This window comes from Oncorhynchus kisutch, linkage group LG18 (genome assembly GCF_002021735.2).
Source record: "Oncorhynchus kisutch isolate 150728-3 linkage group LG18, Okis_V2, whole genome shotgun sequence".
NCBI lineage: Eukaryota > Metazoa > Chordata > Actinopteri > Salmoniformes > Salmonidae > Oncorhynchus > Oncorhynchus kisutch.
In genome coordinates this window covers 31,940,436-31,954,523 of record NC_034191.2, presented here as the reverse complement: position 1 = coordinate 31,954,523, position 14,088 = coordinate 31,940,436, and the positions used below count along the sequence as shown (strand labels likewise).

At 44.5% G+C, this 14,088-nt stretch overlaps 1 protein-coding gene across 4 annotated transcripts in view; it reads right to left on the bottom strand.

Annotated features, from left to right (window-relative positions):
• The window catches only part of LOC109909102 (periostin), a 34,653-nt gene that overhangs the window by 15,403 nt on the left and 5,162 nt on the right, over positions 1-14,088 (bottom strand). For 2 of the 4 annotated variants that reach the window (XM_020508018.2, XM_031795807.1), the window contains exons 3-7: positions 3,533-3,597; positions 2,927-3,084; positions 2,536-2,700; positions 2,086-2,232; positions 1,730-1,871 (exon numbers count right to left, since the gene is read on the bottom strand). In XM_020508018.2, the coding sequence (XP_020363607.2) occupies positions 1,730-1,871; positions 2,086-2,232; positions 2,536-2,700; positions 2,927-3,084; positions 3,533-3,597 (677 nt within the window). Of the gene's footprint in view, positions 1-1,729; positions 1,872-2,085; positions 2,245-2,535; positions 2,701-2,926; positions 3,085-3,532; positions 3,598-14,088 lie in introns of all 4 variants that reach the window. The other 2 variants (XM_020508020.2, XM_020508017.2) reach the window with 1 other exon arrangement.

Below are 14,088 nucleotides of genomic sequence, written 5' to 3'. Positions count from 1 at the left end.
CTAGGTTTCTTCCTAGGTTCTGGCCTTTCTATGGAGTTTTTCCTCGCCACCGTGCTTCTACACCTGCATTGCTTGCTGTTTGGGATGTTAGGCTGGGTTCATGTACAGCACTTTGTGACATCAGCTGATGTAAGAAGGGCTTTATAAATAAATTTGATTGATTGATTGAGTTTACCTCGATTTGCTTCATTTAAAGGTTTGGAGACAATGGTGCAACAAACAAATGAGCAAATAACGGCGCAGTACAACAGTGATGTGCAGAACGGTACCTCGGAACGCACAACTCGGCGGTCCTTGTCACCGATTGGCTATTGCAGACCAGGTTCCACTTCTATCAGCTTAAAACAAGAAGAAGTAGCTCCAGTGGACACGCGATCATCAACACTGGATAATTGAGGAGTGGAAATGCACTGCCCGGTCCGGCAAATCCCGGTTCTTGTTGCCTCATGCTGATGGCAAAGTCAGGATTTGGCACAAGCAGCATGAGTCCATGACCCCATCCTGCCTGATGTCAATGATACAGGCAGGCTGGTGGCGGTAGTGTAATGGTGTGGGGAATGTTTTCCTGGCACACGCTATGTCCCTTGATAAGAATCGAACAACTTTTTAGACCCGGTACTAGATGGGTTTAGGTAATAAACTGGCCACTGAGTGTATATAAAACACAGGAAATATTTTTTGGGACTGCACTGGGCCTTTAGGTGCTCAACTTTAGACCAGATCCTTATGGGCCCTGGTCAAAAGTAGTGCACTAAGTAGGGAATCAAGTGCCATATGGGACGCAGACTATGAAACTCGGGAGACCTGGAGATCCCTTAGATCCCTTGGGTCCTGGTGTTGGGAGACTAGTGAGTGCAGGGAGAAAGTTTTACTTGCTGTGTTTGACTCTGTTAGACTGTGTGTGAAGTGACGGGATCTCACAGCTCAGGGACGTTAGGGATCATCACCCCACTGTCAACCATCCTAATGCTCTGAACCTTCTGAACCTTTCCAGTCCCAACCCTTTGACTGGGATGTGTCCCAAAATTACACCCTATTCTCTAAATAGTGCACTCCTTTTGACCAGAGCCGTATGAGGTAGGGAATGTAGGGAATAGGTTGCAATTTCGGACACAGGCAGAGCCAGCTGCTTTCTGCTTCCTGCCCTGTGGTGTTTAGCACCATAAGAACGACACCTTTTTGGAAATATTTTTGAACAAGTTAGAGTGTTTTATTATGGGAGTGCCACCCAGACATAAATTATAGTGTGACGGTAAATGTTTAGATTGTAAACTTGTCAAATTATCAAAAAGCTTCACCATATGAAAGTGTATGTCTCAAAAGCCATTATTTCGTAGGCCATATGTGATCCAACATCTGAAACAAGAGCTCTTTTCTTTTTCATTACTCACTCTCACAACCTGTGGTGAACGCTCAGTTTGCCAACTGCCTGAGGATTACAAATCCACAGCACAGACTGTAACTAGTTGGCGAGTATGAAAAAGTGCTTACATGGAAAACCTCTGCGGTTACTCAGCCCTGCAAACATGGCGAGCGGGAACCATTGAGTTACTTTTCCTGCACCTTCATCTTATTAAACACGGATATGGCCTGAGGGTGGAGATCTATATAAAGTCTCTATGTCTCCCCTCTGATTTAAAGTACTCTCCTGTGAGCTGCTCTCTGTATTTCTAGAAGGCAGTCCAGAGGTGATGGGAGCTCTGAAGCCTGGCCCAGCGGTTTGGTTTACCTTGGAGGACACCCTTGTCACCCATCAGTCGTTGAAGCACGTCTGAGTCCAGCTTCGCGAAGGCATCGTTGGTGGGGGCGAACAGGGTGTACTGGCCGGGTTGTCCCAGCTTGTCCAGCAGGCCTGAGGCCAGAGCCACTTCCTGTAGTGAGAAAACACATCATATCCTCCAACATATGCTCCATTTGAATCGGTAAATCGAATAAAATAGAATGAAAAAGACAAGAGGAGAAGAGAAAAGAGGTGAAAAGAAAGGAAAGGTAGGAAAGGAAAGGTAGGAAAGGAAAGGTAGAAAGGAAAGGTAGGAAAGGAAAGGTAGAAAGGAAAGGTAGGAAAGGGCAAAAGAGAAGACTTACACTGAGAGTGGTGAGGTCATCGTCAACCTCGATGACATCCTGGATGGTGTTGCCCACGGCAGTGATGACACGGTCGATGATGTGCACCACCCCGTTGGTGGCAACCTGGTTGCCATGGATAATCCTGGCACAGTTCACCGTCACGATCTTCATACATAACAACACACCACATAGGACATGCACAGCACAGTCAGTATCTGCACACAACACACAACAGCATACTGTCCTTAACTCTCCAATGTGCACTCAACACAGCCTTCAACAACTAACTACCTGCACACAATAAAGCCTTAGCTTTCCATGATGGCAACTTTCCTATCTCATGGCATGGAAACCATCGGATTTCCAATAAATTCAATGGGCGCTGGTCAAAATAGTGCACAAAAAATGGAGTAGGGTGCCATTTGGGATGCAGAAGATGATGTGGTGTAGGTCTAGTGGGATGCTCACCCCGTTGGAGTAGTGGTTGATGTAGAGTCCCAGGTCGTTGTACATGGAGTCGACCACCAGGCCGTTCTTCAGGTCTTTGGTCAGCAGGCGTTTGTTAGCCATGTGGTAGTGCAGAGCATTGTACAGCTCAATGTTCACGTTGCTCACCAACGCGCTACGCACTTCCTGAAATGCAGAATAGAAAGGCTTAAGATAACATAAATGCTAAACATAAAGTGATGACAAAGATTTACAGCAACCTACACATTCTGGTGTTTTATGTTGTAGCTCTTTTAAACGAGCACAGAATGGTTTTGGCACTGAAAAAACCTAAAACTATCGCTGTTGGATTCAACTGACTGTCTGACTTGGAATTTTCCAGCTGTAAGAGATGATACTTATCCTGACTTACCTCATCTAACAAGTCCCAGGCATCGTTGCTGGGAGCGAAGAAGGTGTATGACCCAGATCCCTCTATCTCCTCCCGCAGCTTGGAGATGTGAGAGTATTCCTGGGTGGAGATGGCCTTGACCAGGCCCAAGGTACCATACACATTGTCTATAGGGGCCACTGTGGAACAGGGAATAGAAGGTACCATGATGATTGCATCTCCCTACATACCGGGGGTAATCCCAAATGGTATCCTATAACCTATACAATGCACTACTTTTGACCAGAGCCCTAAAGTAGTGCAGTACATAGGGAATAGGGGGGCATTTGGGGTGCACACAAGTCTCATTGAAACAACTCTAACAACCCTAAAGAACCCCAAAACCAGACGGATGAAGCTAAAAGGAAACATGCAGGGGTAGGACGATGTGCCAGCGGAATCTTTATGTTGGTGTGGCATTGTGACTCGTGAATTGAATGAGAAAACGTAATACCCCTTGGTATGTCTTCGTTGAACCTCTTGTTTAACCTTTGAAGTACACTATAACATTAAGTGCACTGCAAAAATACACTGCGTATCTTGTACCCTATAACATTACATATACTGTAACCGACTGTAGCTACATACCTGCAGGACATCCTTTCATTCCGTCCAGCTTCATGTACCCTGGACAGCACTCATACAGCACCGTCCTATAGACAGAGAGACACAGATCGACTAAGTTCAGAGACATAGACAATGTACCACAGACAGATCACGTATAAACAGATCATTCTTACAGCACCAGCACCATCCTACAGATAGAGAGACACAGATAGACCAAGTTCAGAGACATAGACAATGTACCACAGACAGATCACGCATAAACTCATACAGCACCGTCCTACAGACATAGAGACACAGACACGTCATGTTTAGGGACAGATCACTCATACAGCACCGTCCTACAGACATAGAGACACAGACACGTCATGTTTAGGGACAGATCACTCAAACAGCACCGTCCTACAGACATAGAGACACAGACACGTCATGTTTAGGGACAGATCACTCATACAGCACCGTCCTACAGACATAGAGACACAGACACACCATGTTTAGGGACAGATCACTCATACAGCACCGTCCTACAGACATAGAGACACAGGCACACCATGTTTAGGGACAGATCACTCATACAGCACCGTCCTACAGACATAGAGACACAGACACGTCATGTTTAGGGACAGATCACTCATACAGCACCGTCCTACAGACATAGAGACACAGACACGTCATGTTTAGGGACAGATCACTCAAACAGCACCGTCCTACAGACATAGAGACACAGACACGTCATGTTTAGGGACAGATCACTCATACAGCACCGTCCTACAGACATAGAGACACAGACACGTCATGTTTAGGGACAGATCACTCATACAGCACCGTCCTACAGACATAGAGACACAGACACGTCATGTTTAGGGACAGATCACTCATACAGCACCGTCCTACAGACATAGAGACACAGACACGTCATGTTTAGGGACAGATCACTCATACAGCACCGTCCTACAGACATAGAGACACAGACACACCATGTTTAGGGACAGATCACTCATACAGCACCGTCCTACAGACATAGAGACACAGACACGTCATGTTTAGGGACAGATCACTCATACAGCACCGTCCTACAGACAAGACAGGGACACACACGTTAGAGACAGAAAGGAGGGAGAGATGGAGACATCCCACACAGATCACACTTTAGAGACAGAGACGACACACAGACACAGACAGATAGACAGGTCACAAGCTAGATACAGAGACATACCCTATCCTCTGTTTGAATATTCAGAGTTGGGGTACATAAACAGTGATCCCCACATCCCATGTAATTACAGTGTTCTAGAAGGTCTTTCAGTTCAACAGAGCACATCGTATATTTATCCTGGAGTTCATCCTAGTATATTTCAGCTGAATCATCACTAATGTCTTTATAGAAAGGCTGTTTCATGCTCCTGTGTGTGTGTGTGTATGTGTGTGTGTGTTCAGATGTTTCCACATGGTCCTCATTATCTGTTTTACTACCCATAAGGCCATGTGGTCCCAGGGCCCAGGCCAGCACGCCTCCAGTGTAACGCTACCACATTGTATGCATAAACAATGTCTGCCTCCAGAATGGCACCCTATTCCATATATAATGCACTTTGTAGGGAATAGGGTACCATTTACCAAGGACCCTGCCCCTTTGCAACTAAACTATTAGTCTCACCTTCTAGTCCATGAATCAGCCTTGGTTAAGCTCTAAGACATTATGTTTTGGGTCTTGAAGTAGCGCGTTGCAATCAAATCCATAAGCAGTCGGAAACCTTGGTTATGGAATTTAACCTTTCAACTCCCTCATTTACCACAAACTATTGAATGGGCTGTGTGGAAACTGTAACAGACTAGCTCATTAGAAATGACTTGGGGGGGAAATGATGGGAGGAAATGGCACTGTAAACAGCTTTTAAAAGCCATCGTAATCACAGAGACACAAACACAGAACAGGCCTCATTAGGTTTTCAGAGGCTCTTTAATTAAACTCCATGACATTACAACCCAGCTAACAACAAACATTAACCCTCTAGAGCAGCGTTCTCCAAACTCGGTCCTCAGAATCCCAAAGGGAGCACGTTTTGGTTTTTGCCCTAACAGTATACAGCTGATTCAAATGATCAAAGCCTGATGATTAGTTGATTATTTGAATCAGCTGTATAGTGCTAGGACAAAAACCTAAATGTGCACCCCTTGGGGTCCCAACGAGAGAGTTTGTTCTGAAATGTTTGTCCTATATCTGAGCGATACAGTACAATAAAGATCAGGAAACTATATATATATTTTTGACATGTATTCAACCCCTTATTTTAGGCACTGAACTATCTCCATATATATACTGAACACAAATATAAAACCATTCCAAAGGTTTTACTGTCACAGTTCATATAAAGAAATCAGTCAATTGAAATAAATTCATTAGGCCCTAATCTATGGACTGATTACACATGACTGGGAATATAGATATGCATCTGTTGGTCACAGATACAGTAAAAACAAAAGGTAGGGGCATGGATCAGAGCATCCCAAACAAGCTCAATGGGTGACATGTCTGGTGAGTATGCAGGCCATGGAAGAACTGGGACATTTTCAACTACCAGGAATAGTGTACAGATCCTTGCGACATAGGGCCGTGTATTATCGTGCTAATACATGAGGTGATGTCGGCAGATGAATGGCATGACAACGTTAACATCAGCAAACCGCTCGCCCTCACGTTGCCATACACATGGTCTGCGGTTGTGAAGCCGGTTGGACGTACTGCCCGAATTCTCTAAAACACAGTTGGAGGCAGCTTATGGTAGAGAAATGAACATTACATTCTCTGGCAACAGCTCTGGTGGACATTCCTGCAGTCAGCATGCCAATTGCACACTCCCTCAAAACTTGAGACATCTGTAGCATTGTTTTGTGTGACAAAACCGCATGTTTTAGAGTGGCCTTTTATTGTCCCCAGCACAAGGTGCACCTGTGTAATAATCGTGCTGTTTCATCAGCTCCTTGATATGGCACACCTGTCAGGTGGATGGATTACCTTGGCAAAGGAGAAATGCTCATTAACAGTGATGTAAACAAATGTGTGCACAACATTTGAGAGAAATAAGATTTTTCTGCATATGGGAAATTTCTGGGATCTTTTATTTCAGCTTATGAAACATGGGACCAACACGTTACATGTTGCGTTATATTTTTGTTCAGTGTATTTCCATTCATTTTTTAAACTGGTACTGGGGACCTTCAGATGAGTCTTGTGAGGCTTGTGGGCATCCTAGAGCAAAACAACCGATATGTGCAGTAGTGTGTCTGTGAGAGACATATATTAGTTTGTAGCCCAAACTGTTCGGACGCTACAGACAGAAGCTGTCAGAAAAGGCTGTATCGAGTTCAGACAAGTTCGTTGATGCTTGTGGGGGTCGAAGAGCAAAACAGAGGGAAGCGTGGTGAGAGTCTCTTCTTACCACAGAGGGGTAGGCCAAAACATTCAGACGCTTTAGATGTTTTCGCGAGAAGACTTACTTTCGGCATGTCTTATGGTTTGACAAACATTGCTTTAACTTTGCCAGAGAGATATGGTGGATTGAGATGCAGCCCATGCAAAAAAACGATGTCTCTACCTTCTTAAAAAAAAGGTTCCAAACGGGTTATCCCCATAGGAGAACCCTTTGAAGATCCCTTTTTGGTTCCAGGTAGAACCCTTTTAGGTTACATGTAGAGACCTCTGTGGAAAGGGTTCTCCTATGGGGACAGCCAAATAACCTCTTTGGGTTCTAGATAGCACTTTTCTTTTCTAAGAGTGTAGCTTAAACAGGCGGATTTTGATGAGGATTTTAAAATTATGTTAATTCGTTTTCCGCTGGGCCACAGAAATTGTAGGAAAAGGGTTCTTGTCAAATAGAACTTGGTATGTTTGGAGGAACTTTTGGGGCGGAAGTTGATGGAATATTCTCCTAACCCACAGAAAACTGGACACATTAATGTTCTTGCAGCGCCCCATGACTCGTGTCATTATAGTACATTCTGAGAACATGGTAACCCACGTTATTGCTATTTTCTTTTTGACATTAAGGGAATGTTCTCCTAACTCTAACACCAAACCGTGCAACAAAAAAAAATGATCCGAAGGTTTTTGCTAACATAGATAGAATGTTCCACTAACTAATGGAAAATTGGAAACAAACATTATGGGAACATTACAAATCCCTTTTCGCTCCCTAGAATTGTTAGCTGAGAAACTGTTTGATATCATCATCTATCTGTATGACACCTCTGCAGTACACATGAACTGTATCGAAGACGGATGCTTTCAGACGATAGCTAACAGCTGCAGGTTGGATTTCCACCTCTTTATATCTTAATAACTCTTTGTAGTAACGGTGTCCTGTCCTGTTCACATTTAATTAGAATAACAGAACTTCTCTTCACATGTTGATACAAGTCTCAAAACATCTAACAGCTGTCTGGGTGGACAAGATTACAAAAGGTACCCTATTCCTTTCATAGAGCATAACTTTTGACCTGAGCCCTATTGGCCCTGGTCAAAAGTAGCGCACTATAAAGGGAATAGGGTGCCAAATGGGACATATCCCATGTATTCATATGACACCTCTGCACATGGACTGTCTCAAATTCTGATGTTTTGTAATCTCGTCCACCCAGGCAGCTGTTAGATGTTTTGAGAGTTTCAAGTTCCTTGGTGTCCACATCACCAACAAACTATCATGGTCCAAACATACCAAGACAGTCGTGAAGAGAGCACGTCAAAACCTTTCCCCCTCAGGAGACTGAAAAGATTTGGCATGGGTCCCCAAATCCTCAAAATGTTCTACAGCTGCACCACCAAGAGCATCCTGACCGATTGCATCATCGCCTGGTAAGGCAACTGCTCGGCGTCTGACCATAAGGCACTACAGAGGGTAGTGCGAACGGCCTAGTACATCACTGGGGCAAAGCTTCCTGCCATCCAGGACCTATATAATCGGTGGTGTCAGAGGAAAGCCCATAAAATTCTCAGAGACTCCAGTCACCCAAGTTATAGACTGTTTCCTCTGCAACTGCATGGCAAGTGGTACAGGAGCGCCAAGTCTAGGACTAAGAGGCTCCTCAACAGCTTTTACCCCCAAGCCATAAGACAATTCATAAAATCGCCACCGGACAATTTACATTGACCACCCCCCTCTCTTTTGTACACTGCTGCTACTCGCAGTTTGTTTGTTATCTATGCATAGTCACTTCGCCCCCACCTACATGTACAGATTACCTCAACTAGCCTGTACCCCTGCACACTGACTCGGTACCGATGCCCCCTGTATATTGCCTCTTTATTGTTATTCTTATTGTGTTACTTTTTATTATTACTTTTTATTTTAGTCTACTTGGTAAATATTTTCTTCTTCTTGAACTGCACTGTTGGTTAAGGGCTTGTAAGTAAAGCATTTCACAGTAAAGTCTACACTTGTATTCGGCGCATTTGTATTTGTGTGACAAATACAGTTTGATTTGATTTGAAGTGAAGTTCTGTTATTCTAATTGAATGGGAACAGGACAGGACACAGTAGCTATAAATTACTGCGAAGAATTATTAAGTTATAAAGAGGCGGAAATCCAACCTGCAGCTGTTAACTATATAAAGGGCCTTAACCTGTAGATCAGCATGTCTGAGCGTGTGTGTTCATGGGTGTGTGTGCGTGAGAGCGAGTGTATCTGTGTGTGTGTGTGTGTTTGTGCACACTTTGACTGTGAGTGAGAGTTACAGTACAGTGAATGTCTGATTTATCCACTCTGAGAAACCCCAGAGGCCCCGTAACTACTCTCCATCTCTCTCTTTAGTGGTAATCAGCTCCTATAAAGGTATTCAAACTGTAAACAGTACCACATGGGCACCAAGTTGGCATCAAAGTTAAATCAATTTATTATAAGCAGAGCCCTTCCTTGTTTTAATAGACAAAAACCCCAGAAGGACACTATCTGGGTCCTAAATGGCACCCTACTCTATATATTGTGCACTACTTTTTATAAAGGGGAAAGGGTGCCATTTGGGACATACTCTAGAACCACCTAGCTAGTCCATTTCATAATCCCACACCTCATAAACCATGACATGACTCATTAAAGCAGAACAAGTATGCTTCAATTTGTGCAGAGCCAGAGGTATTGTTGAGAGAGGAGAACTCACAGACCTTGCTTTATGATATTCCAGTAAATGCCACAGGGTGTATTCCACTGATTAAGAAGAAGAACTGACTAAAATGTCAAATGTAAGTAAGCCTTTTCTGAGCCAGAGGCAGACGTGAGGCAGCGTGATTTACAAGTACACCACTGGACAGCATGCTATTCCACTGTTTTCAGCTGCAGAAATTCTAAACAGTACCACAAACCAGCAAATGCTGAATATACAAATACAATGATACATGAAGTAGGCTATAGTACGAGATGGGTGTCCAGTTTGAAGTGGACCAGACCTTACATGGTTGTGAAACTGAAATATCAATTGTGGGTTACAGATCTCTGTAAAAAGCATTATGCTGTATGAACACTCCAGCTGGGCACACACTGGTTGAATCAATGTTGTTCCCAAGATATTTTAACAAAATTAGATGTGGAATTTACATCTGTGCCCAGTGAGCTGACCCTGCATGATGCTGATCCTAGATAACTCACTAACTCATGTCTGGATGATGGTAGTTGGGGGTTTAGTTTCTTTTTTCCCAGAGTAGTGGTTTTTGAATAATGGTTGCTTGTTGCTCAGTCTTTGGTGGCTTGGAACTTAAGTCCAGCTGTGCTTCTTCATCAGCGGTCCCCCTGCAAACCAGAAAAACATTTCCACATGATCTCCAGTGTTCCAGTGGTAGCTGGGTCCATAATAGGACAAGAGAGCCTTGTCTAAATCAACAGTTTGACGGGAGAGAGAGGGGGGTCGAGGGCAGGATGGAGTGAGGTTTACAGTGGCTTGTTTCCTTCAGAGCGACAGACGATGAGGCTACAGTGTGTTGCACGCAAGCGTGTATGCACACACAGAGCTATCATCCCTCAGTAAGAGTCAGCAGAGAGAAACAGAGCATATCAAGGCCTGCCGTACGAGGAGAGGGGCTATGTCCCAAATGGCACCCTATTTTCTATATAATGCACCTCTTTGACCAGGACCCATAGGGACCCATAGGGCTCTGGTCAAAAGTATTGCACTATATAGGACAGATGTATTCAACTCTTACCCTAAGAGGTCCGGAGCCTTCTGGTTTTCTGTTCTACCGGATCATTAATTGCATCCACCTGGTGTCCCAGGTCTAAATCAGTCTCTGGTTAGAGGGAAACTATGAAAAAACGCAGTGGAACTGCCTTCGAGGTCCAGATTTGAGTTTGAGGGAATTGGCTATGGTGCCAGATGAGGAGAGTTCATGGCTCATGGCTGACTGCCATAATTTCTTTTGAACTTAGCCCCTGGAAACACAGAGAAGGGGAAGAGTGGGGGGGGGCGAGCCAGGCATGAGATCACACATGCCCTGATGAGGCACAGTCAGCAAAACCATCTCCACTCTCCCACGCACATACAGGAGAACCAAGACTCCCTCTGGCCAAGGGGTTGGAAACTTCCCTCTGTCTGGTGAGCAGCTCTACTTTAGACTGGAGATCTCTGTATGTCAGCTAGCCAAACCAATACTACTGTAGTACTGACATCTGGTCAATGGAGAAAACGGTGCTGTTCCCAATAAACAGATCATTACTAATGATGTGGCCTATTATTATGAGCAGGGCCAGTTGTTTGGTTGTTTTTGTGTGTGTGTGTGTGGGGGGGGGGGGGGTTCTATCCAGCACTATCCATTAGGCTTGCTGCAGGTAAAAAATGCTAGGAACTGTTCCGCACCTCACTTTGCTCAAACTAATCCTCTCCAACAGACTCGGAAGTTGTAGCTTAAAATGGGTCAATTATGGGCAGGTAAGGGGACAGTCAATGAAACCAACTATGGAAGAATGTTGTAGCGAATTCGGAAGGTAGCCCTGACCGGGACCCGAATCCTGATCCAGCGAATGTCAGGCCAACACATTAACCGTTAAGCCAAGAGGTTTGAACCTGTTGGTGTAACAGTTAAGGTGTTGGCTTGACAGTCGCTGGACCCAGGTTCCACAAATATTATTATTTGTCAGGGAATACTATACTTTGTAGATCAGTGATACTACACATCATTTTGCTTAAGCTGATCCTCTCCAAAAGACTCAGAAGTTGTTAAGGGCAGTTTAAGGTGAGAGTCAACAAAACCGACTATGAAAGTATGTTATAGCGAACACCACTCAGCCTCCAGGAGCATAGAACACTACACAGTACCCAGGAGCATAGAACACTACACAGTATCCAGGAGCATAGAACACTACACAGTATCCAGGAGCATAGAACACTACTCAGTATCCAGGAGCATAGAACACTACTCAGTACCCATGAGCATAGAACGCTACACAGTATCCAGGAGCATATGACACTACTCAGCATCCAGGAGCATAGAACACTACTCAGCATCCAGGATCATAGAATACTACTCAGCATCCAGGATCATAGAACACTACTCAGTACCCAGGAGCATAGAACACTACACAGTATCCAGGAGCATAGAACACTACACAGTATCCAGGAGCATAGAACACTACTCAGTATCCAGGAGGATAGAACACTACACAGTATCCAGGAGCATAGAACACTACTCAGCATCCAGGAGCATATGACACTACTCAGCATCCAGGAGCATAGAACACTACTCAGCATCCAGGATCATAGAATACTACTCAGCATCCAGGATCATAGAACACTACACAGTACCCAGGAGCATAGAACACTACACAGTATCCAGGAGCATAGAACACTACACAGTATCCAGGAGCATAGAACACTACTCAGTACCCATGAGCATAGAACGCTACACAGTATCCAGGAGCATAGAACACTACTCAGTACCCAGGAGCATAGAACACTACACAGTATCCAGGAGCATAGAACACTACTCAGCATCCAGGAGCATAGAACTCTACTCAGTACCCATGAGCATAGAACGCTACACAGTATCCAGGAGCATAGAACACTACACAGTATCCAGGAGCATAGAACACTACACAGTATTCAGGAGCATAGAACACTACACAGTATTCAGGAGCATAGAACACTACTCAGTACCCATGAGCATAGAACGCTACACAGTATCCAGGAGCATAGAACACTACACAGTATCCAGGAGCATAGAACACTACACAGTATCCAGGAGTATAGAACACTACTCAGTACCCATGAGCATAGAACGCTACACAGTATCCAGGAGCATAGAACACTACACAGTATCCAGGAGCATAGAACACTACACAGTATCCAGGAGGATAGAACACTACACAGTATCCAGGAGCATAGAACACTACTCAGCATCCAGGAGCATATGACACTACTCAGCATCCAGGAGCATAGAACACTACTCAGCATCCAGGATCATAGAATACTACTCAGCATCCAGGATCATAGAACACTACACAGTACCCAGGAGCATAGAACACTACACAGTATCCAGGAGCATAGAACACTACACAGTATCCAGGAGCATAGAACACTACTCAGTACCCATGAGCATAGAACGCTACACAGTATCCAGGAGCATAGAACACTACTCAGTACCCAGGAGCATAGAACACTACACAGTATCCAGGAGCATAGAACACTACTCAGCATCCAGGAGCATAGAACTCTACTCAGTACCCATGAGCATAGAACGCTACACAGTATCCAGGAGCATAGAACACTACACAGTATCCAGGAGCATAGAACACTACACAGTATTCAGGAGCATAGAACACTACACAGTATTCAGGAGCATAGAACACTACTCAGTACCCATGAGCATAGAACACTACACAGTATCCAGGAGCATAGAACACTACACAGTATCCAGGAGCATAGAACACTACTCAGTACCCATGAGCATAGAACGCTACACAGTATCCAGGAGCATAGAACACTACTCAGTACCCAGGAGCATAGAACACTACACAGTATCCAGGAGCATAGAACACTACTCAGCATCCAGGAGCATAGAACTCTACTCAGTACCCATGAGCATAGAACGCTACACAGTATCCAGGAGCATAGAACACTACACAGTATCCAGGAGCATAGAACACTACACAGTATTCAGGAGCATAGAACACTACACAGTATTCAGGAGCATAGAACACTACTCAGTACCCATGAGCATAGAACGCTACACATTACCCATGAGCATAGAACGCTACACAGTATCCAGGAGCATAGAACACTACACAGTATCCAGGAGCATAGAACACTACACAGTATCCAGGAGTATAGAACACTACTCAGTACCCATGAGCATAGAACGCTACACAGTATCCAGGAGCATAGAACACTACACAGTATCCAGGAGCATAGAACACTACACAGTATCCAGGAGCATAGAACACTACTCAGCATCCAGGAGCATATGACACTACTCAGCATCCAGGAGCATAGAACACTACTCAGCATCCAGGAGTATAGAACACTACTCAGCATCCAGGAGTATAGAACACTACTCAGCATCCAGGATCATAGAACACTACTCAGCATCCAGGATCATAGA